Source organism: Ornithodoros turicata, unplaced genomic scaffold (genome assembly GCF_037126465.1).
Source record: "Ornithodoros turicata isolate Travis unplaced genomic scaffold, ASM3712646v1 Chromosome15, whole genome shotgun sequence".
Taxonomy (NCBI): Eukaryota; Metazoa; Arthropoda; class Arachnida; order Ixodida; family Argasidae; genus Ornithodoros; species Ornithodoros turicata.
Window position 1 is genome coordinate 3691506 of NW_026999318.1, and position 24300 is coordinate 3715805.

General features: G+C 45.6%; 1 protein-coding gene across 1 annotated transcript in view; it reads left to right on the forward strand.

Annotated features, from left to right (window-relative positions):
• Positions 1 to 24300, forward strand: part of LOC135372433 (uncharacterized) — a 119260-nt gene that overhangs the window by 89294 nt on the left and 5666 nt on the right. The window contains exon 11 of the mRNA XM_064606044.1: positions 7930 to 8119. Coding sequence (XP_064462114.1) covers positions 7930 to 8119 — 190 coding nt within the window. The remainder of the gene's footprint in view (positions 1 to 7929; positions 8120 to 24300) is intronic.

Consider the following 24300-nt stretch of genomic DNA (forward strand, 5'->3'; position numbering starts at 1 on the left):
GGCAACAAAGGAAAGCAAGCACAGAGAGACACTTGAACACAGTGAAAAAGACACTCACCAGCAAAGAACTATTTCCACGTACACAGCACTTCCTCATTGTAAATCTGCTCGACACAAAATCCGCCAGAATCGTCGCACACCACCCTCCAGTGACGAGCCACACGTCCGTACCCTGTGCGAGGCAAAACTGAATCCCACTGAGGCTACACTTTTCCACTAATGGCCAACGCAACTGCTAGGAACAGAATCAACGCGCGCCATCCATCAGTAACACATCCATACCCGTGAGAGGTTAAGAGCGAAGTGAATCCTTGCGCCCTCTGCCAGCCTTGCTCATTGGTCATAACGTAATTCTATTGTCTCAAATTGTCTCAAGACTACACTGTTTTTTTTTTTTTCACTAGTGTCCAATGCAACTGCCATGGCCATAGTCCACCTGAAACAATAGAGCCGCAGCATGACGTCATCACACAGGCATGCAGCTGCATGGTTCAAGGACACGTACGGCTCCGCACACAACACACAACAACATTGTCCCTGCGTAAAGAAAGCACAGGACAAGGACACACAAATTCCCTTATACGATGAGGGAAAATCATTTCTACTCGGGCAGCATAATACGATATACGTATGCTAAATTTTTACGGGTGAAAATTGCAATAAGAAAGCCACTGCTAAGCAATTCCACACATACGACAGCGCATACAAAAAATGACGAGGAAAATGCTGAAGACGGAGTGCTCAGGAATAATCGCAGCTTCACCACACATCGCTACGAAACTCAACGGCTAACACAAGATGGCAACAACAAGATACTAGTGGCGGGTAAAAATTGCAACAAGAAAGACACTGCTAAACAAGCCCAGACATGCGACATCGCATACAAAACATTACTCATTGTGGGGAAAGGCCTAAGACTGCGACAGAAAATCATAGAACATACACAAGTTTATTTTTGTATTTCGTGTAAACTAAACCCCAGTAAACCACAAACGTCTGCTAGACGTACCAGAAATATTCAAACATCTAAGACCGAAGCGAACGTCTAATCAATATCTATTATATGTACAGTTAGTACGTTGTAAACGGTGGAGGTCTATAGGACGTTCATTGTACCCACGTTCTAGACATCTTTTGTTGATCCATTTATCCTGCGCAATGAATGTATAATGGATCAATTAAATCAATTAATTATCAATCAATTATCAATTTAATAGTAATTCTTGCATAGTGCTAGAACCCAGCGAATCCGTCTTGTGAGAACGTGGGAAATTGGAGAACAAGCAAAAACAAGTCTTCTCAGTTGTTCGCGGGCTGCTCTCTACAAAGTATTTATGTAGCAATCTTCGACCAACACAGGAAACCTATCGGTTTGACAGCTCAACTCAGTAGGTAACCTCATCATAGATGATAGCCTGAATTACAAACACAAAATTTGTAAGGTAGGGATGTCAGAAATGTTAACAGGTAGTTTGGCTCATTGCAGAATTACATATTAATTGCAGAAACTCATCCTCGTCACCATTACAAACGTTTTCGGCCTCCACAACACTTGGCATACATCCCGTAACTATTTGTATTTTAGTATAAGTTGCATCCAGTGCGCCAGTGGAGGCTACTGAGAAATGCCTGAGCTATGTTGGGTGGGGTATAGCAACGAGTACAGCATCTGCTGTGGTCGCACAAAGTAGCTGAAAAAGTAGATTTGCAATCCGGTTTATATTGTCGTATGTTAACCTGCTAGGATCATCTATAGGACACACCGACGATACATAGTACATCTGTGGAACGTAATGTGGACATATCTGGATACCTACTAGACATCCAAAATGTCCACTGTGTATCATCCTCTGGATGTCCATTAGACGTTTTTGGTTTACTGGGACGCGGATAGCTATTTGTTGCTTGGAAAACGACGCACAAGTTATCTATAGTGAGCAGGGAAAATAACTTCTACTTGTACCATACTCTGAATTTCTACCAAGAAATCAACAGGGCAATGGACACCTATACGCGACAGCGAAACAATAGAGATGCGGAGCAGATGTAATGAATATTGTCAGTTGATGTCACAAATCAGAAAAAAAAAAAAAAAAAAAACAGCTCAGGAATTTCCACTTCGGGCTCAGACACCAGCATTTCTACTCAAATGCCCCTAACTGCAAAATTAAGCACTGCTTACTTCACCAACATATCGAGCACCCAACAAAGTCTAACAAACAAACAAACAAACCCACTTCACCTGATAGAACGCTATTCAGCTTTACGAAGCGGCTTTCTTACGCGTAACAGCAGTGAAAGTAGGAAAGAGCAGCGAAAAATTACACGCACTTTCGTTCGGAGAGCTATAACTGCAAAAAACGAAGCACACGATGATAAACAACCATCAACTCAGAGAAACACACCCATTTCTACAATCAGATCATTATTGCATAATGCAATACATACACACACACAACTGCATTATACCTTTGTAAAGAAGGCACACAGAAGAACACAGAACAAGGGCACACAAATTCTCTTAAGCGAGCAGAGAAAATCGCTTCTACTCGGACAGCATAGGCCATCATGTACAGACTCAGTCCTTCGTAAAGAAATGACACTTTTTATGACTGGGGATGGCAAAGGACCGTTGCCTACACGTGCGTACAGATATTTGCTGACTCTCGCTTCTTCTAGCGCAGAAGCTGAACGGACCTTCAGTTCGGCATCCAGTTATTGCACAAAAGTTTTCTCCGAACTGGGGGACACCTTCCTCGACCCATCGGCGTTCCCAGGATATTGTTCAGGGGGAGGGGGGGGGGGCAAACGTGCACCACCACATCTGACGTTGCGGACTGTACTGTTGTTTAGAAGTTCCTACAATGACATCTGAGAATAACCATGATGACCTATGAATAAACACCGCACTGTTTTCACGCGCCACCTTGGTGCTCTGGGCGGGGGCACGCCCCTTGCCCCCCTCTCGGTACGCCCATGCATCGACCCTCTGCTTTCTCAGGTCGTGTTTTAATGATTGTACAATGTGATAAGCATGCAGCGACGGTGTTGTAAACCGTTTAGTGTTTGGTTTCTTTCCATTTCGTCTGTTTCTTTTTTTTTTTTTTGCTGTTATTTATTCAAGTGGAATGTTACACCGTTTGAGGAAATTATAAAGTATTATTTCCTGTTACTTCAAGTGTAGCGGGACTCGCCTTCTTTTGACATGCAACAATGAAGTGCAGATGAACAAAAACGGAGTGGCATTATCATTGCACACACAAAAAAAGTAATCATTTCGCCGTTCCTATTTTGCCAATGTGGTTACACTGCGAATTTTTCGGGACCCGCACGTTGTTGCGGGTGACGTGTCTAAGTTTTCGGTGTCGCGCGGGTAACTGTCGGGTGCGGGCGTCATTGAGGCGAAAAACAAGCCAGTATCCATTCTAATGCCCATTCAGCTGGGTAGCAATGTTGAAATACTGCAAGCGATAAAGATACTTGATGTGTTCTTCTCGGAAAACCTAACTTGGAATGAACATGTAAACTACCTTAAATGGAAAATAGCTAAAGTTATAGGTATTTTAGGTAGGTATCGCTTCCTCCTACCAAAATATGCAAAAATGATTATTTACAATTCCCTCATAGTGTCTCATTTACACTATTGTCTTCTCGTATGGGGTACAACTTCTCCGAGGAATATCAATAGTATCTCTATCCTGCAGAAACGAGCAGTCAGATCCATAGCCGCTCTACCTTTTGATCATCATACTGCTGAGCTTTTCGTTGACCTTAGTATAATGAGAGTAGTCAACTTTTATCCTTATATACTTCTCAAGACTTACGTTCGCGCCGTAAAACACAATAACAGCTTAATCCTCTCACTCCTTAACATGCAGCAACATAATTCACGCTCAACGCGGCAGACACAGCGCCTAACAGTTCCACGGTCTCGTACAAATTACGGCGATCAGATTCCTTTTCTTTGTCCTGGAACAGCACCGCTACGGCACGTCGAGACTAGGCAGAGATACCGACAGAGGTGTCTAGTTTCTAATAGACAATACCTGAAAGACAACCCATGTGATGAGCGCGGAGAGATATGTTTAACCCTGACAAAATATATATATATATATATATATATACAAGAAGGCGGCAGTGGCAAGAAAATTTGCAGGAATGGTGTATCAATTGTTTTGGCACGTTAAGGCAACTGATCGTAGATATAAATTAGGAGGGTACGCGGAAACCATAAATGTGACGAAGTTCCGAATGTGCTTTGCTAGAACCACTGCAAACAACAACAACAACTTTATTTTCGGCCTTGGGGAGTGGGGAGTTTCATCGCAACAGGCGATACTCTACCCCAGTGCTTGGTGGAATGGGGGAATAAAATAACGAGCCCCTTTACAATAACGATCGAAGTCCGATGGTGTCCAGAAATGTCAGAAGAGCTTTGAGCGCAGAGCGTTGCTGGGCTGGATTGGGCCAGGGACCAAGCAATTTCGGTAGGGAGAAAGGGCGAGAGTCCAGCTGACGAAGAGACTCGGAGAGTGTGATTCGGGAAGGTTCGTAGTCGGGAAGGTTCGGGAAGGTTCGTAACGGTGTACTTGTCCATGTCGTGCATGATGTCAAAGAACGAAAGCGCACCCTCGTCAGCGCGCTCAGCTGAATTTCCGCGTCTACTACTACTATTAGGAGAAAGATCACCTGTGGTATCCTCTCAGCTGTGTCGAGGGAACAGAGGTGGACCTTGGAGAAGCAATGCTGACAGGCACGTGTGCAGTTTGGGTACATGATAACGTCATATCTTTCCAACCTAAATCAATTTTGTCAAGCCTCGGCGTCATACAGAGAAACAATGAACACGGTGTGAGACACTTAGACTATAATAGCATAAATTGCGTAGTATTCTCAACACACGAGTCTGTTGGACATACAACCAGGGATGTGCAGGTAGTTAACTACTTGTAAGTAATCTATTACTTGAACTGTTGCATGGTAGGTAAAAAGTAGTTAGAAACTACTTGCAAATATGGTAGTTACAACTACTGGTCTAATTTTTTTGTGCTGAATTACAGCAGCTAGGTTACAGCGGGCTAGAATTATTTCGCATTTTTTCACTTAGTCTTCCGTGTGTTTCACGGCCTTCTTTCTTTGTGCTTATTAGCGACAACTCTGGGATTTTTTCATCTGGCGCATCACACGGGTGCAAAAAATATCAGCACTCTACATCTGACGCAGGCAGCAACAGTTCATTCAGCATTGTCATTCAGGGAGAGAACTGCATAACGCACTGTGATGCTCAGCGCAGGTGGATAGAGGTGCATGTCTTGCCTGGTACAAGAGTGCGAAGTGCGGGAGGCGAGAAGGGGTCTCGGATGAAACTCAGGACAGTATCCAACGTCTTGCAACAGGACATTCAGCTGTCGGAGCACTGGTCACACAGGTTGAGTTAGACTGATTAGACGCGGAATACGCTTTGTAAGTGAGTTTCTGCGCGCTCGAGGAGTGGGAGAAAGTGGAGTGACGCACGCGGTGATGTGGCGTGCTCCTATTTGTGGAGAAGCCCATTTCACCACGTGCGAGCAGCGAAAAAGGTAAACAAGCTGTATGGGTCGCTTTCACGCTGTGAGTTTCTCGTTTTTTACGTCGTTTTTAAGCGACGATATGCTAAATACGTGTTGTGGACTACGTGTTGTGATAAATACGTGTTGTGGACTACGTGTTGTGATAAATACGTGTTGTGGACACTTGGATGGAGTATCTGTCTTCCGTGTTCCAAAAGTCAAACTGGAACGTCTGCGGTGGGAGAAGGCAATCAACCGTCGCTACTGGCAAGCTGGAATACCGGAGTTGTTTGTAGTCGTTACTTTGAGGCCGCAGTACCGAGGCATCATTTTCAGGACTTTTAAAAGTAACGCGTTACTTTCTCTATACTTTGAAGTCACATTTCTGCGCCGAACTTCTAGCCTGTCTGATAGGGCCTGGATCCGCATACCATTCAGGACCTCACATCGCCTCCAGCGTACCCCCAGACCACCCAAACCCAAACCACTCTACGCTACCCCTTCTCAAGAGGGACGTAGACGTCCCGAATATCTCAGTCCCTGAAGCATTATGTACATGACGCATTGCGGCGACAAAAGGGAATCTTTCGCTCGACTTCCGGGTAACGCACAGAGTAGTGTCTTTAAAGTAACTTGGGAAATGCGTAGAAGTACAGAAAACGTATTCAAGTTGGATTACTAAACTCGGCTTTTTGAAAAATATATATACTTAGATACACTACTCAGGTTACTGTACAAGTCTAGTGGCATGCTACTTTTGGGGCGGCGTATCTACTGTTGCAGTACGTCAGTCTTTGTCACGTCCTTGATGGCAGCATACAGCAATGTAGTGTGCTATATGACTACATTTCCCATTTCTGTTGCGGCATTCACACAAAACACACTGGAGCCGGTCATAGGTTGACAGTGTAACCCTCACGCTGTATGAACGATCTCTGAATGAAGCACGCGCATTCGAACTAATACAGACGTCCCAAACTTAAGCACGTTTCCTTCATTCAACTTTCTTTCACTTTTGTTCAAGCAGCCAAAATCATCACGAAACAAAAACGACACTTCTGATGTCGATATCAGAGCCGTATTCGCTGTTCTACGGCTCCGCTTCGGCTGGGCACTGCTTTGTTTACCTTTTTGGAGCGAGCACATGTCTCCTCCGGCCAATCAAAGGCGTCCTCGAAACGTCACTCTTGCGTAATGCGCGGTGTCCCCGCGCGCTTACAGAGCCTACAGAGACGTTCGTTGTCAAGTTTGCGTACAGAAATGCTACGGCACATGAGCAGAAAGTACGTCTGTTGTGTTAACCAGGGTATGTTAACGATCAACACAGCACACACACAGCACATTCAAAAACCGTACACCGCCGCCGTCGTCAGATCGGAGGCCATGGCTGTATCTTTGTGTAACATATGACTACATCATAGACACGTAGGAATCCAGCAAACCAGTAAGGAAGTATGAAGGGAATTACCTCAGGACGAGAGCCGCTGATATTTCGAACAGAGACTGTTCTTGTTATGGGCACCGTCCTCATCACTGGCATGATATTTAATGGGCTAGTTCTGACGTTTCAAAGGCTCATGCAAATTGTGGGTCAACAGCCCAAGGGGAATAAATAGCTTGTTCAGGCTTTTACCGCCCAAGTGAATGGTCGCTTTGTTGGAGTGTGCATGGGATTATGTGAATGAAGTCATCTGCATTCACATGACCCACTGATTCACTGATGACCCACAATTCGCATGAGCCTTAAACCTATAACACGTCATATCTGACCCTTTAAATACTATGCCAATTATGAGGACGGTGCCCAGAAGAAATATGGCTACATCAGTATTGTATGGAGGGGCGCCTGCTGTGCAATGGTTGTTCCGAGTGTGGGAGCTCACTCTATTCTCGCTATCTGTGCACCCACTCGCTGTTTCCTATGCCTAAGCGGTCATAGATACAACGACGCGCACAAAATATCAAAGTAGTTACAAATGTAGTTAAACAACCACATCATGATGGTTGCGAAGTAGTTTTAAATAGTGCGGCTGTGATGGGGTTACGCTAGTAGTTAATCTACAATTTGACGCAGCAGATAGTAATTATAACTAAACTACTACAAAGTAGTTACAGTACATATCTCCGCATAACAGGTTTTTGGGCAATGTAGACAGCGACAGTGTGGGACGAAAACGAACTGAGTATCACACAGCTCTCTCGTGAGAGCATTCAGACCCAGTGTCATACCTAGCCTAAACAGGAGGAGCGAGTATAACACTGAAATGATTTGCATGTACCATGACAGCATTCAGTTTTGTTCGCGATATCCGCACATAAGGTGCGGAAAGCATCTCTTCGTTTTTTACGCACCTGACTACTGATGACAACTTGGTTACAGCGAACGCTTGCTCGAGGATTTAAAGTTGAAGAGGAGCAGCGACGCAAGATATGGGACGGCATGCTTCGATTCGCCTTATAGCTCGATGGATGATTTTAGTGAAAAATTACCTGGCGAGATCATCGACCAGGTGCAGTTCTGCAGGGACGTTATGCCAACTGAACACAAGACATATGTCCACCTTTGTGAGGTATGTAATGTTTTTTCCATGCACAAAAAAGCTCTTGCATGCTGCAAGCGCTTAAGGGGGGAAGATAGAACAAGACAGTAATGCCGGAATCATTTTGCGAAAATAAGACCTCGTAGTAGGTCTACGAGCCAAACTTGCAAAACCGTATCTGATAAATGTAAACATAGGTAACTCTAAGGCGCTGGAAGGGAGTTGCCTCAGGACAGAAGCCGCCGATATTTCGAACAGAGACTGTTCTTCTTCGATTTCAGGAAAAAAGATCCAAAGGGAAAAAAGATCCATAGGGAAAGAAGATCCACTAGTGGATCTTCTTTCCCTATGGATCTTTTTGCCGTATGGATCTTCTTTCTCGTTTGGATCTTCTTTCCCTATGGATGTTTCTTCCGTATGGATCTTCTTTCCTGTATGGATCTTTATTCCCTCCGTCACGTGACCACGTTGGAACTTCTTTGTGTTGTACAGTTGCAGTTCGTATTGCGACATGGCTCCTTGCGTACATTTACGAGCTCTTCAAGCCCTCATCACATTTTTAGCAGCAACAGGGCTCCTGCGTGAACTCTGAATATTCATCATCATTCACCATCCTCTACCCCTCAAACAATCGGATAGGGTGCCGCCTGAGCACGAAACATCCCACTACATCATTGTCGTTGCTTATTTCACGAATTCTTCACAATAAATGTTTTTACAAGTAGAATAAGGTTATAATAATAATAATAATAAGTAATAATATCCTTAATGTGTAAACTGCAAGAAGATTTTATAAGAAATCATTCGCTAATACCGCCAACAAGCCATCTGCTGGTTCCCTGTCCGAATGACAATGCGTCAGGTCAGTCGAAGCGATTCCAATCACCAGGAGCACGTGACACCACGACCTTTTTGTGTGTGTGTGTGAAAACGTGTTCTTCCATTTTTTTACACACTCCAAAAGGCAAAGAAATGAGGCATAACTTTAGCTTTAGAGCTGGTCGGTTGTTGGCTATAGCGCAACATATCGATGGTCGTGGACCAAATGTAGGAGTTCACATTTTTGGTTACCCATATCTCAAATCAACAAAGGGGCAGTGGTAAAACGACATTTTTGCACTTGAAACGCGTATTTAGTGGGTGAAAAAAGAAAAAGAATAATGGAAGGCACAACCTCATTTTGTGGATAATATACATCGTGAGCTGACGTTATTTCAACGCAATAATGCTCAATTGAGGCATCATCAGTAGAGCCTTCACGCAACTCACTCCCGCCAAGTCATGTAGGTTGGGCGCAATTTGCAATACATTTTAAATATTTCATTATTTAAAAATGGTAGAAAATTCGATTTCGTCTTTATCATGCTTTGCCGGTGTTTTTGCAACTCTTGTTTATGCACGTGTATTAGGCAAGGTAGAAACCTCCGTGGCCGACAAGACCTCTCAACAGTTGGAAGCTTCGTGCTATTGTCCCCGTGTCGGGCGTAGTCAGACGAAAGGCGCCCTGTATTTGCGAAACAAAGAACATCGTTCAAAGACTGCAAAGCCAAAAAAGGTGTGGGGAACTGTGACCTGGAACGGCACGCGGTCACTTAGCACGGGTTGATTCATGAACCCACAGTTGATGTGCCCAACTCAACGACCTTGGGAGCGACCTCATCAGAAGAATCTTCAGTGAGTCATAGTGCATCCAGTCCTACATGTCAACGGTCTCCATCACGTGACCACAAAGACAAAGAACCTTCGAGGATAAAGTTTGCTGTCCCTCGCGAAGAACCTGTGACTGCCTGCGTTGCTTTCTTACCCACAGCCAGCGACCGATGGCCACTTTTGGGATACCGACTTTTGTGCCGTCCCACCACCGGTCAAGTAAGCCAGTATTACAGTACAAGAGTAGACGTTGGGAAAACGCGGTTTTGGAATTCTCCTACAAGGACACCAATCGTAAGGACCCCTCGGTAGTGTATTACCGATGTGTGCAGTGCTACAAGTTGAGCCGCAGTAACTCAAGTTCCGACCTGAAGTGCACGGTTGCCCACCTGACTTTAAGAAATGGCATCATTGTTACGGATCCGGACAATCCTTCCACGCCACACTGCTGCACTCCAGGAGTTGGAGAGTGTTCAGCTGCCAAGGTACTGACCAAGAGATACCTGTACGAGAAGAGGACAGAGGTCAGGACCACGAAGAAGAGGCCGCGAGAAGCGTTCAACGATGCAGTAAGTGCCGTCGAGAGCAGATTTTCCGAATACCCAGCAGACGTGCAGCAACAAATCAAGGGAGAGCTGAACACCGGCTATGGCTTTGTTGCGAAGAGAAGAAGCCTGTCGATGAACCGTCAGTTTGGCGTGCTGAAGGGAAATAGCGTGGACGCCATACTGCCTCAACTAAAAGTCAGTCACGATGGAGAGCCCTTCCTCCGTTTCGAAGAACGGACCGAGGGAAGGAGGATGCTGATCTTCTTCGCGGACAAAGACCTTGAAGGACTACAGGCGGCTGAGTATGTGCTCGGAGATGGAAATTTCAAATTTAATCCGCCTGAGTTCCACAATCCAGGCCAGTTCTATACGCTGCACGTAGTGGTCAAAGGAGAAGCCCATCCATTTCTGTACGCTCTCATGCAGCGCATGGACCGGGCTGCCTACGAGACACTCTTCACAGTGTTAAGGGACGGTCTGATAAGAAAGTTTGGCCACGTACACACCCTTTCAACAAGCGTCACGTGGCTTTTCGATTTTGAAATGGCTGCCATCCAGGCCGTAAAGACAGTCTTCAGCGGCACACAAGGCGCGCCGAAGGTAAGTCCTCATGAATTTTATATGCGTGTGTCTTCAAGCTGTCAGTACACATAGTTGTTGAATGCGGCTGCGTACGCTACCTAAAGTAAGCGCCAATAATGGGTTCAGGGCCAAATGTAGAGCTAGGCAGTAACTGTGCAAATTTACAGCCGGTGTAATGCGACGCTTGAACATTTTATTCCTCTGTTTTTCACGTTCGTTGGACTACTTCCAGATGCCTTCAGCTCGTCCAAACAATATATGCGTCCGAATGAACATGATATTTACTTTGCTGTCAATTTTCTCTGGTGTGGTATTCCTAGGCTTATGCATCAAGCTTCGGAACTCTTGCTATTAGTGAAACTCTGCTCTTCACCGACTGTTTTTGCTGTCCAGGTTCGTGGATGCGCCTTTCACTACGCGAAGGCTCTCAACACAAAGCGGGACGAGCTGGGTTTAAAGAAGCTGTGCGCCGAACATTCTGGTGTCGCCTTGTGGATGACCAGAGTGAGGCACCTTCCCTTTGTACCAGACGAATTTCGGCTGCAGTTTGCAGAAGACCTCCTAGCAGCGCACCCTGACTTGCCTCCACTTGAAGCAGCGAGACTACAACAATTCTCCCGATACTTCGCAAGCTTCTGGATCCAAAATGCTGTCATCAAAGACATATGGGGTCAATTCAAAAATACCGGGCCCCGAACCACGAACATGGTAGAAGGCTGGCACAACGGCCTACTGAGCCGTATCGACAGGCGGCACCCCAGTTTGGCAGAGCTATTGCAGTGGCTCCAAACCTCGCAGCATGCCACTCAGAATTGCATGCTTGCTCTAAGGCTTGATCCCCTCGCCGTAGGAAGGCCACAATGCCCAAGCGTGCTTCGGAGGAACAGGCTGTTGCTTTCCGAGATGAACAGATTTGAAACGTATGTAGCGGGGCACGTCCCCACGTTTGCTGATGTTGCGAACTACTTGGACTTAATTATTGAGACCGGCGTACTCCCTGCAAGTTAGGGATATTTTGAAATTACGTTGTGATCTGTTGGAATGCAATGACACCTTCCTGCAAATAAAAACGTGAGACTGCTCAATTCGTGTCCGAATGGTGATGATTCACAACGGAGCATTTTCTGCTCTTGGGGTGAGGATGATGCTACACCCGTGTGGGATTCGACACACAAGTTCTGTGATAGTTGTGACTGTCGCCCTCGTCCAGCGGTCTTCGTGGAAATATCGGGCCAAACTTCATACAAATTGACAATATGATACAATGGTTCACTTATTAACCACGCGCTTCCTCGCTTGGATTCCCTTTCCCTACTGATCCTTTTGCCGTATGGATCTTCTTTCTCGTTTGGATCTTCTTTCCCTATGGATGTTTCTTCCGTATGGATCTTCTTTCTCGTTTGGATCTTCTTTCCCTCTGTCACGTGACCACGTTGGATCTTTTTTCCCGATGGATCTTTTTTCCCGTTGGATCTTTCTTCCACAAGCGTTCTTCTTCTGGGCACCGGCCTCATCATTGGCATGGTATTTAAAGGGTTAGGTGTGACGCGTTTAAAGGTTCATGCGAATTGTGGGTCAACAGCACGGAGGGAAGAAAGGGTCCGTACGGACTTCTACGGCCGGAGTGAATGGCTGCTTTGTTAGAGTGTGGAGGGGATTATGTGAACATAGTGATCTAGGCTACAGACCGGTTACAGAAAAGTGGAAGGTTCACGAACACGTGGACGAAACCGGACAACAGGCAAGAATTGGCAAGCATAGCGAAAGATAAGGAGGTTAGTGGTTACGTGGGGAAAATTCCAGAACGAGCACTTTTTTTTTTTGTAATACAAAGTTGTGGCATGCAATATATATAAGAAAGCAGTGGCCATGCTGAACATAACAGATGGTAATGGAGGTAGAACGGAAAAGCATATTTTATTTGTGAAGCGTTTCTAGGGTGTCTTGTGATTTGTTGATACCGGACGGGTGAAGAGCGTTGAACTTGTATATGAGATAAGAGTCACTATCACGTCTGTCACGTGTGGATCTAAACCCGGTTTCTAGAATATATAGTTTAATGTTTGGGGTCAAAATTGTGACCAGGAACGTTAAAGTGTTCGGCGACTGCTTTGGGGAGTTTGTTGGACGTGTCGGTTCTGTGTCCGGTAAGGCGGTTGTTCATTGGTGGTGCAATACATTGGTGAAACCGGCCGACATGGCCGGTTTCACCAATGTATTGCATAGAGCAGTCTCCGCATTCAATGCAGTATAAGACATTGGAGCTTGTGCATGTGAATGCGTGGTTAACGGGGTGGGTGTAATTGCTCGCAGTGTTTTTGATGGAGTTAGCGTGTTGAACATGCTTGCATGTTTTGCAGCGCGGGAGGTTGCAAGGTCGTGTTCCCGTGTACGGGGTGCTCGTTTTGCTGATTTTGGCATTGACCAAGGAGTCTGCTAGGTTTTTTGCGCGTCGGTATGTCACCTGTATGGGATAGGTGAGTATATGGCTAAGTCGGTCACTGCTTTGGAGGAGGGGCTCATGCTTCTGTAGAATGGCTTCGATGTTTGGAAGGGCGTTGGAATATCTTGTGATGAAGCTTATTTGGCACGCGTCAGGATTTTTTCGGTTTTCCAGAATCTCGTTTCGATCGAGTGTGAGTGCCTTGCGACGGAATTCGGTTAGGAGGGAGTCTGGATAGTCCCTTTGGGCAAGTGTACTGCAGAGTTCGTCAAGCTTCTCAGCGTAATCTGTGTCATTTGAATAAATTCTGCGTAGTCTTACACTCTGCCCATTAGGAATTCCAACCTTACAGTGACGCGGGTGGTGACTCTTGAAGTGAAGGTATTGTTGTTTGTCAGTTGGCTTTTTGTACACGGTTGTGATGAGGCTGCCGTTGTCTAGTGATATTGTGGTGTCGAGGAAGATAATTAGGTGAGTTTATGTTGTGATGTGAACTTTATGTTGCTATGCGCGGTGTTCAGTATATCTACGAACTTTTGAAATTCATGTTCCCCGTGTTCCCATACTTTCAGTATATCATCGATGTATCGAAGGTACACAGTGGGTTTGAATGAGAGGGCGCTGAGAACTTTGTTTTCTAAGAACCCCATGAAGATATTTGCGTATCTGGATGCAACAGGTGTGCCCATACTCGTACCGTGTACTTGTAGGTAGTATTCGTCATTGAATGGCAGCAAGCCTAGAGATTTCGTGCGTCCTTCATACCCTCCGTTGTGCGATGCAGATGGGCATTCTTTGTAGGAAATGTGAAATACAATCATACCCACGGATAGCAGACAAGACAAAGGGCGCGTTTAGTAGCTGCTCTCTCATTCCTCCTGCAGCAGCCTGGTCCTGGAGCAGCTATTAAACGACGCTTGAAGTAGCCCCCCCCCTCCCACTCACACACACACATTCTCATAGAACCATAGTTTGAGATAATTCAAGCAACACTGCGCATGCAATCAATGAAAATGAACAATGATGCTAAGCATTCGGCCAGGCAGGAGTCTCTCAGTTTGTCTCACCTTTCGGCCAGTCCTCTCTGCAATCAGTTTTTACTGGTTTTCTTGCTGACGCTCGTTATTCCGTATTCCAAAACAAGTAAATTTTGCACAACATACACATCTAGTTGGTGCATCGTATCACAGAAACGTTCATCGTGCGTACAGAGCCCCAAAGTGTGACGTTCGCTAACATATTGCAACCAAACCAAGTTCGATTTCGCAAAACACACACATAGCTTACTCCTAGAAGCAAGCTACGCTCACATGAGTGCATGCGATTTCACGGTTACCGTCTGCAGCAATAACAGCTTTATTGTGAGGTGATGAACGAGGAGTTTCACCGCCAGGGGCAATACTCTACACATTGCTGGATGTGATGCGGATAATTAGATCATGAGCCCCTTCATAATAAGGATATCAGTCCTATGGTATCCAGAAGGGTTAAGCTAGCTTTGAGGGCAAACTACCTACTTATCGTTCACCAACTGGATGTGGGGCTTGGCCCAAGAAATTGGCGGCACATACCTGGATATGCCGTTGCTGCTGCGCGAGTTTGTACTGAACCAGGATCTTCAAACAGGAAGAGACAGGGACACTAACATCAACAACAAGAGCATCTGCTTTACTAGCAACTAATAAAATATTACCAGAAGTTGCTCACAGTTTTTTCCAGAGGAGTGTGCTGATATTGCGCACGTGCTCTTAAATCGTTCGTCAAGTAAAAGAAATGCTTTTTGTTACATTCTGGCACTCAATTGCTATAGTGAAGCAGATTGTCCTGATGCGCATGTTTGCGTCCCTGTCTCTCGCTGCTTCCAGATGCTTGCCTCTATTCGCACAACACGGGAATTATGTGAGTGTACATGTGTTCGCACCACTTTCATATACTAAATTGCTGCTGTTTCCATCATTTTCCTCCACAGCAATCCCGTGTTGTAAACTAACAAGCTGCAAGTGAATCTTTCAGTCTTTCAGTTCAGTTGTAACTCATGTGATGCAGCATAACATTGAGACCTGTCTCATTCGTAGTGTCCTTGTGTCGTTTCAGCTCTGTAACGTGGTGTAGACCTACATTGAAGTGCACAATAAAAGGATAAGCAGAGCATGACTGCGAAATTTTGCTTTATCTTGAGAATTTTACATTGCAAGAATGCGTACAGCATGTCTGTTTGGTCTTAACATCATCCTGGAGAATAGACAGGGACAAGAACAACAAACACGAAGAGCGTTCAACTATCAACATATTTATTTGGACTAGGGTTATTTGTCTAAATAAACCAGATGCTAGTTGGACTTCGTGTATGTTTGTTGTACTTTTCCTTGTGCGTTCTCCATCATGTTCAACATCACAGTAATGCATTCAGGTGCAGGCACCTGTGTTCCCAATTGCTTGTGGGATGGGTTAATATGTCAAGAGCTAGCAGCCTAGCCAGTAGATCCAATGTGCAGGGGAGGGTCAACATAACGCATCCCTGAAATGCAACAGCAGTACAAGTGAGAGGCAAATGAAACAGCAACTAACCCACACGAAATATAACTACAATAAGAAGTGGCTTATGAAACAATTTCCCCTGATGCCTCTTGGGACATCTTTGTCCATAAATGTAAATTGGTGGAAAATACGGCGAATTGGTTAGGAAATGTGAAGGGAAGTGCCTCTGGAGGACAGCTACCAGTATTTTGACTGTCTTTGACTGGTTTGACTGGTTCTTCTGTGCACTGTCCTCACCATTACGACGGTATTTAAAGGGCATGGAAGGAATGGAGAACAAATATGATGGGAGAATTAGAATTACAACCCAGTTGGAAAAACAAAGTGGAAGCTGAAGTGGGTTATAGTAAATCCGCTTAAAGGCTAAAGTGGTTTAAGCAGGATCCACTTGGAGGCCAAAGTGGTCAAGCAGAGATCCACTTTGGGGCTAAAGTGGCCAAGGAGGGATCCACTTAAGGCCAAAGTGGTTAAGGACAGATCCATTTTGGGGTCAAAGTGGTGAAGAATTGATCCACTTAGAAGCCAAGGAGGTCAAGAACGGATCCGCTTAGGGTCCAAAGTGGTCAAACATGTACCCACTTTGAGGCCAGAGTGGTTCAGGGTGGAAGACCGAAAGGTCGAGTACAACGGTGCATCATCACTCTCAAATTAAGAAATAATATATGATTGGGGGAATTTATTGGCAGAAAAAAGAAAAATGATTAGGATAATATATGATTAAGAAGAACGCTTCGTGTTCGTGTTGAGGATGAACTAATTCAAACCAATTCAAACAAGTGAAATTCCATCACACGAACCGTATCGAAATTATTGCAAGTGAAAGTTAAATGAAAATTTCAAATTAAAATTTATTCCGAACCATTCCGAACAAATCGACCGAGGAGGCCGCGATGGACCGTAGGCCGCGATATCGCCAAGAGGGCGCGTCGTAATACCAGGCTTCAACAGCTCCCCATAGAGCCCATAGTTTGAGATAATTCACACAACACTGGGCACACGACCAATGAAATTGCGACGTGGTGGATATTATGCACCACCAATCGGCCAATCAGGAGCCTCCATGTCTGGCTGGCTTTTCGGTCGGTCCTGGCTACCATCGACTTCTACTGGATTTCAGGCCTGCCGCCGTTACTCGGTATTCAAAATAACTAAAGCGATTTTGGGGTAAAATAAAGATTTATTTGATACAAAGCACTAATTCAAAGATCTGATACATGGGTGCACTGTGCGTACAAAGCCCACTGCGTTGCTGACACACTGGGACAAAGTTCGAACATGAAGCAAAACGAACACACCGTTCAACTCCTAATACCGAGCCAGTCTCATGAGTGCGTACAATTTCATGATGAGCATCTTCTTTCGCTGCCTGCGGTGCATCCATTATAGCGAAGCGAAAAGCGCTTGTGTGGCACGTAATCCTGTCTTTGTTGACAGTCCTCGAAGTCCAACGGCGCTCGAACTTGTTCTTCACGCCCCAACTAACGAAGCATTCCGGTACCACAGTTGACAAATTGTTCGTGGGATAACAGTTATGTCCAGAAACAGCACAACACGCGTAGACTCACAAGGACGAACTAATAAACCCGCGAACATATTTCTGCAAACTGTTCTGTCGATTGACACCACCGAACACAGGAGGACGACATGCCGGCCATGCTATTTCGAAACTATGCTGAAACGGCCGAGACGCTGTACGCACATGCGCGCTACAAAATGTGATTTAAAAACGTTCTCGACCAATCGGAGCGCGCGCACAGTCTAGGCCAATGCTTGCCAGGCTTGCAACATGGTGTATGGGCGCAGTGGTACATACTCTACAGCCGCGTCCGCGGGTACCTGAGGAGGACTGGTAATCACAGGGGTGGCATCCAGTGTATTGCTCCGTAGACGAAAGCGTGCTGGGCGAACGCAATGCATCCTGGACAGGTCCTGGTCGCACGTCACAACAAACGTCGAGGCACACGTGACCTTAAAGATGGCGGCGCCCGTGATCGGCGGCCAAACCGTTTGTAAACAATGCGGTTGTTGTTTCTGGACGACGTTTTGGATGTTTTTCGATCACGGTAATTATTTTTATCCGATAATCTCGCAATAAAACGCGCAGTTTTACACATAAAGCCTCGTATTGTTGACAACTTCCAAAGATGTGATAACGACCGCGCGTTAAGACTTACCGAGCCGATGCGATGTACTTAAACTAAGGTGAAATGGGCTACCATGTTGCGGAAGAAGCACCGCATAGTTTACGTTGGCAAAATACGGTCATCCGTTGGTGTTATGACGGTGAACATATGTCGGTAAGCGGCAAAACGACATGTAAACAAAGTCACATGACCTCAAAATGACGTTTCCTATGACGTGCGACCAGGACAAGATGGCAGTTTTGCCAAAAGCACCCGCTTGAGGGTAGTTACAACAATGGCGGGTTTGTGTCACCCATGTGCTGGTAATACGTTTCCGTGGCGCACCACATCGTGGCTCGTGCGAGTTGAAAATAGTTCGCGTCATTTCAAATGTTTGTGAACGTATTATCCTCAAAAGTACATGTGTCATGGTACCTTGCTATTTCACCTCTTACTGTAAGCCATTTTTAATGCATTCCGTACAAGAATCAGTGGATGTGTATGTCGACGCGTCCTCCAGAAGCGAGGGGCGAGGGGACGCCGGGACCGCCAACGGAACGGGTCTCAGTCTCTCACGAAATGTTGGAGCGTGAAGTTGTGCGCTGTCGCTCTTAAGCACTTTGCGTCATTCGTGCTTGATTTCGAGGATTTTATCCGTCTCCTATGGTCAGTAGTCGATTTGTCAAGCATTCCCGTTTTTTTAACGCCGCTTTGCATGTTTTTACCCTTGCACTGGCAGGCACCGCGGCCGTTGACGGGAGGATCGTGCTGTCAGTGTGTTGCCACACGCGCTGTGTCCAACGGTATGTAATATATTTTGCTGCTCACAGTGACATGCGGCTGTTCCAGCAGCTTTTGCATTATCTTTCGAAATGTTATTACTTGAAGGTTACCCTCGTTCGACGCGACTGGCATAGGGGCGTCGGCATTTGGCTGGTGGACAAAACGGATTCTCAACGAAGCTGGACTTAAATTTCACGCAAGAAAGGCAAGCTGGGCGGACATTAGAAATCTCCTACGAAAAAGAGCTTCATGCCATTTTTTTCGTCGTCACTGTTCGGACATGGGGATACATCTGTATGAACTTTCTCATTGTGGATTTATGGTGTGTGTTGATGATTGACAGAATACCTTCACAACATGTAAGTGCTTATTACGGTTTCTGTTCTTGGCATTGCAATGTCCTGCTAGCGATTTTCAACCGCTTGGTGAATACTCGCTCTTATAAAATTATCACAAATAACTTTCACAGTTGTATCTGCCAATTTAAATATTTTCACATCTACTGTATTTTTATGTGTGTAGAATAAATGTTCACGCAGGAACGGTATTTTGTGTAACTCATTTTTACAGCGAAAACATGCTTTCTGATGCAACAGAATAATCACTGCGCATTCAAAAAGTGCATCGGAAATGAGAATTTCAGTGTGACTTTAATGGGAAAATCCTTGATGCTGTTGGCCAATGGGAAACTATAGGCTGGCCTCCAATTGTGCGACTGGTTCCACTTCACATTCACATTTAAAACGATTTCTCATTGAAAGCCTCTAAATTCGTGTTGTTTTCAATATGGTATTTGTCCTAAATTGTCGATTCGGAATGAGAAATTTTGGTCACTTTCAATGAAAATTGTGAATGTGATCTCCACTTAAACCGAATAATATTTCTGGTCTATTTCCAGCAGGGAGTGTGAGTTTGTAGAGTTAACTTGGAGAGTTAAATACATACGTTGTGTTCTGCACTGAGGTAAGTACTGTTGTACTTACGCCTTCAGGTTCACGTTAATGTTGTGTGATTATGTACTGAACAAAATACTGCAAACGCTGTTATAACGTTCCCTGCTTTACCACGTGCAGTGTCGTTTCTTCCTCCATATACACACTATGCAGCAAGTAATGTTTTCTTTCCCCTTCTACAAGTAGTTTGGTTTATGCAGCGATTCCCACCTCAGAAACCAGTTGGAGCTGGACCCACCTAGAAAGCCACTTTCAGCCCTGTCCACTCTGGAACCCACTTGTAAGGACATCCAGTCTGGAAACCACTTCGTGGTTTCCAGAGTGGATCTGCTTGCAAGTGGGTTCCAAAGTGGACTTGGTTACAAGTCGTTTTCAAGGTCGATCCAACTGCAAGTGGTTTCTGAAGTGGGAATTGTTTCATAAACCGCTTACAAGTGGTTTCCAAAGTGGACATGGTTGTAAGTGGTTTTCAAAGTGGATCTCAAAGGGGTCTGGCTGAAGTGGTTTCTCAAGTGGGAATTGTTTCATAAACCACTTGCAAGTGGTTTTCAAGAGGATCCACTTGCAACAGATTTCCAACTGGGAAGCCCTGTGCAGAATATGAAGACATCTCAAGAAAAGACACCTAAGACAGCCTCAAAGTTTCGCCTCTCAGTGTGCTGAAGTCATAATTACATATTGGAAACAGAGACACTTAGGAGCATGAGACTTCAACCGTCCAAAATTGTACCACATTAATGTACTCATGTCATTCCGAGCAAGAAATAAGGAATGCTGCTTTTGCGCCCTTAAACTACACTCTATGAAAAAAAGGTAGAATTTCGTACCGAAGCTGGTAGAACGACAGTACTTCTACTATGTAGGGCCAATCCACGCGCGCCTTCTCCTCCGCGAGTATAAGCGGCGGCGTCCCTTTCCCTTGCTACTCCCTCACGTTCGCTCTAAGAGAAAAATGGTACAATTTTCTACAGAAGCTGGTAGAACCACAGTTTCTACTCTGTAGTTTGTTTCTACTCTGCAGTTATACCGAGAAGGTAAAATTGGTTTGAGTAGAAATGTGGTTGCAATACAGCTCTACCGACATGGGTAGAAAATTCAACCTTTTTTTCTTAGAGTGTACTGTGATTTCGTCAGGGTAGACACTTTCACGACGTCAGGCATGCGACGTGCCTTTGCAACATTCGTGCCCTAAAAGAGAATTGCTCAGCACAGGAGGATGCCTACCAGTGACGTATTTTCTACCAAGCGCGGGCTTGACCATGTGCTCTGAATGCCGCAACTGCAGGCACTTGTTGCGTTCAGCCATGTGCCTCTTGTTTTTATTATGACGTGAGCATTGCTGTTGGCCCAAGATGAGCCCTTCCAAAAGGGTTCTATAGACTTGTTCAACTGAAGAGGGAAACGAAATCTAGTTCTTCAGCTCCAGAAATATTACTGCACGGCAGATAGGATGGTTGGATGCAGAGAGGTTACGCTCAATCGCTGCGCCAGATAATGTAATTGTATGCATTGCACTATTGCACTATTGTATCTTATTATTGTGTGAGAAAACTCCAAATTTATTGCACCTCCATATCTACAACGGCACATGTCTCAACTCAGCTACGAGATACCATGCATTCTTCTAGATTTAATCTAAAATGTAGATCGATGGAGGAATTGGGCGTAACACATGTGCCATCCGAGACAACCTCTAGGCCATTCTTCCTGGGAACCACCTTACAATACCACCTCAGGAATGCTCTGGATGACCAAACGGACATGGCGGCGATTTTGGAGCGCTCGTTCTACGTAGGCGACCTTCTCGCGGGCGCCTCTGCAGTGGAGGATGCAAAGACAATAAAGGACACAGCTCAGACCTTGATGGCTGAGTTCGGCGTGAACCTAACGAAGTGGAGCCCGAATTCTACGGAGCTACAGCGATATCAACGACCTCAGCTCCACTGCGGCTACATCAATAATGGAATCCGAGAAGCGTATAAAAGCGGGAAAAGTTTCCAAAGTACTTGGGATAGTTTGGGACCACAACAGTGACTGTTCTAGGTTATTGGATGAACAGTTACGGGGGGTCAGCACCATCCTACGGAATACGAAACGTTTAGTACTCCAGATGTCGGCACGAGTATTGACCCCCTTAGATTTCCCGCACCGTATTTTATCCGCCTAAAGACCCTATTTCAGCGTCTTTGAGAACTTATGCTTCATGGTTTGACCTTCATGCGCTGACAGACGGAACGGAAAAGGTGACTGCATATGAGGTCTAGTACCGCTCTGGTTTTTAAGGGTGGCTATCATAAACTCCCTGATAGATGTCCACGTAACATCCTGCTTATCCTTCTCAATGTGAGGTCATGACGACTTTTTAGTTTTCATCAGGTTTGGGAGGGACCAATGATGAAATAGGCTACTGAGCGATCCACAGAAAAAAAAAGAGAAAGAAGAAAGAAAGTGTCGGTTTGGTGAAACTTCCAACTTTCTCGTGAATACACAACCGCTAGAACACTGGTCACACGCGGCAGCCTTTACAAAGATTACGGCCAAATGCAGTCTGCGAATTAAGTCGAATACTAAGGTTTCTAACGTTCATGCTGAAGCTGTTGTTTTGGATAGATCTATGACTGGGGCGACAGCAAGGTGCGAGTCGTGTGCCAATTTGGGCGACGTCCCCGTCTGTGAATTCCAATATGCCGTTTTAGAGCCTCTCCTGCACTGGAGACTCTTCCTAGCAGATATTTCGCCAATGATCATAATGAAGCCCTTCAATGGTATGCCTTGAGGCAAGATTGGACGTTGAAGCATGTGAAATGCCAAATTCAATACGTCGTTACGTCCAACAACTTCACGCAGACCATACACAATGTTCGAAACAGGCAACATACGTGGCATCACTGTGACATTCACTGCTCAGCTCAACAACTCAACTTTCCAGTTGCTGCAACCGCCATCTTGTTTCGCGATGCCAATGCCAATCGGTCGAACCGACTGAGAGCCTGGTCGTTTATGCGAAATCACGCGTCCTACAACTAATGCGCATGCGCTACACTCGGATGGGACGTTTCATACGGGCTAAAATGTCGATGGTTCCTCTAATGACAATGGAATTGCAGCAGCAAAAACACGGTGTTTGATAGGAAGGGGATGTCTCTTCTGTAAACCTGGGTGCTTTCAATTGAGTGCAGGCAGTGTGAGTCCCTGAGGCGTATGTCCGTCACCGTCACTAAAGTGTTTCGCTCCTTTATACTCTGGAAGCGGGTTGGAAACCTTTGGTTCATACACTATTGCGATCCGAATGAGGGCTTCTGAGGGATGTTTGGCATTGGCAGTTCCGTGGGACGGCGTGGGTACGTCAGCAGGACGGGCGCAGTGGCGGTCCCAAGGGGGGGGGGGACGGTCGCCCTCCCCAAAAGCATAGCCTGGTCCAGTTTCCGTCTCTTTCCCCGTGACACTCTCAAGGAGAGCGACCTATATGGGACCTAAAATGGATTACCAGTGATAGGATTTCGTGCGAGGAAAGGTTGAGCGCGTGTCCAGATCCCCTCCCCCCTCGCACCCAGATGGATAGCGACTTACGAAAAGCTCGCAGACGTCCCCCCCCCCCCCCCCAAAGTGCTTCGCTGGGACGCCCCTGGACGGGCGTAGCACCTGTTCTTCGCTTTTAGGGCGATGCAGTGTTGTTTTTGTAATGATATGCAACGTGGGTCAACAAGAAGATATGCAGAAATGAAAAAGCAAAAAGAAGAGAGAAGTAATATCAGTCGTAGATATTAAACCGGATAATGCTTTATTATTACACGGACTTGCGTTTATTCTTACACCGCTGGCGTTATCACGGAAATATTGACGCAATATGGACAAAATGGGCTTGCCAAGATGTGCAGCCCATATTGGTCCAATATGAAATCAAAGGGCGGAAGAGGGGGAGGAAGTGATAGTTCATGTCGCTAGACTGCAGCACTCAGACGGGACAAAGGGCGGTTAAAACAGGCCATGAACGCTCGCACTTCTCTTATCAAACTGTGCAAAACGACCAACCTCGACAAAATGGCTAAGGTGATTACTGATCACAAGGATTCATATCTTCCAGCCCGTTTTTACGGCGAAGAGGCACAAGCGTGACATGCCCTTTGGGCATGTGATACCATACCTACCTCATTGTCATACCATACCCACCTCATTCGTCATGTCATACCCACCTTGGCATACACTGTAGCGACTGCGAATGCGTATCATGCGTTGAAGAAACATCTGTTCTCTGCACGAATACTGACAGGACTCTACGCGAGATAATTGAAGCTTTTTGTAGTCACAGAAAAGGGTTGCATTATATCAGCACCCTGTCCCTTGCGCTGACTGACCTAGAAAAAGATGGAATAAAATTTGCTGTAGCTAGTGCGCCACCTATCATCCTTGTGATTGTTCAAATATGCCTGCGCAAATAAATTCCTGTCAGTTGAGACTCTGCAGATACGTTGGTCTCCTTGTTTTAACTGTCCTTCGTCCCGTCTGAATGCTGCAGTGTAGCGACATGATCCAATATAGAGCCTGGTTGCACTCCCCATTCTGGTTCCATATTGGCAGCCCATATTGGACC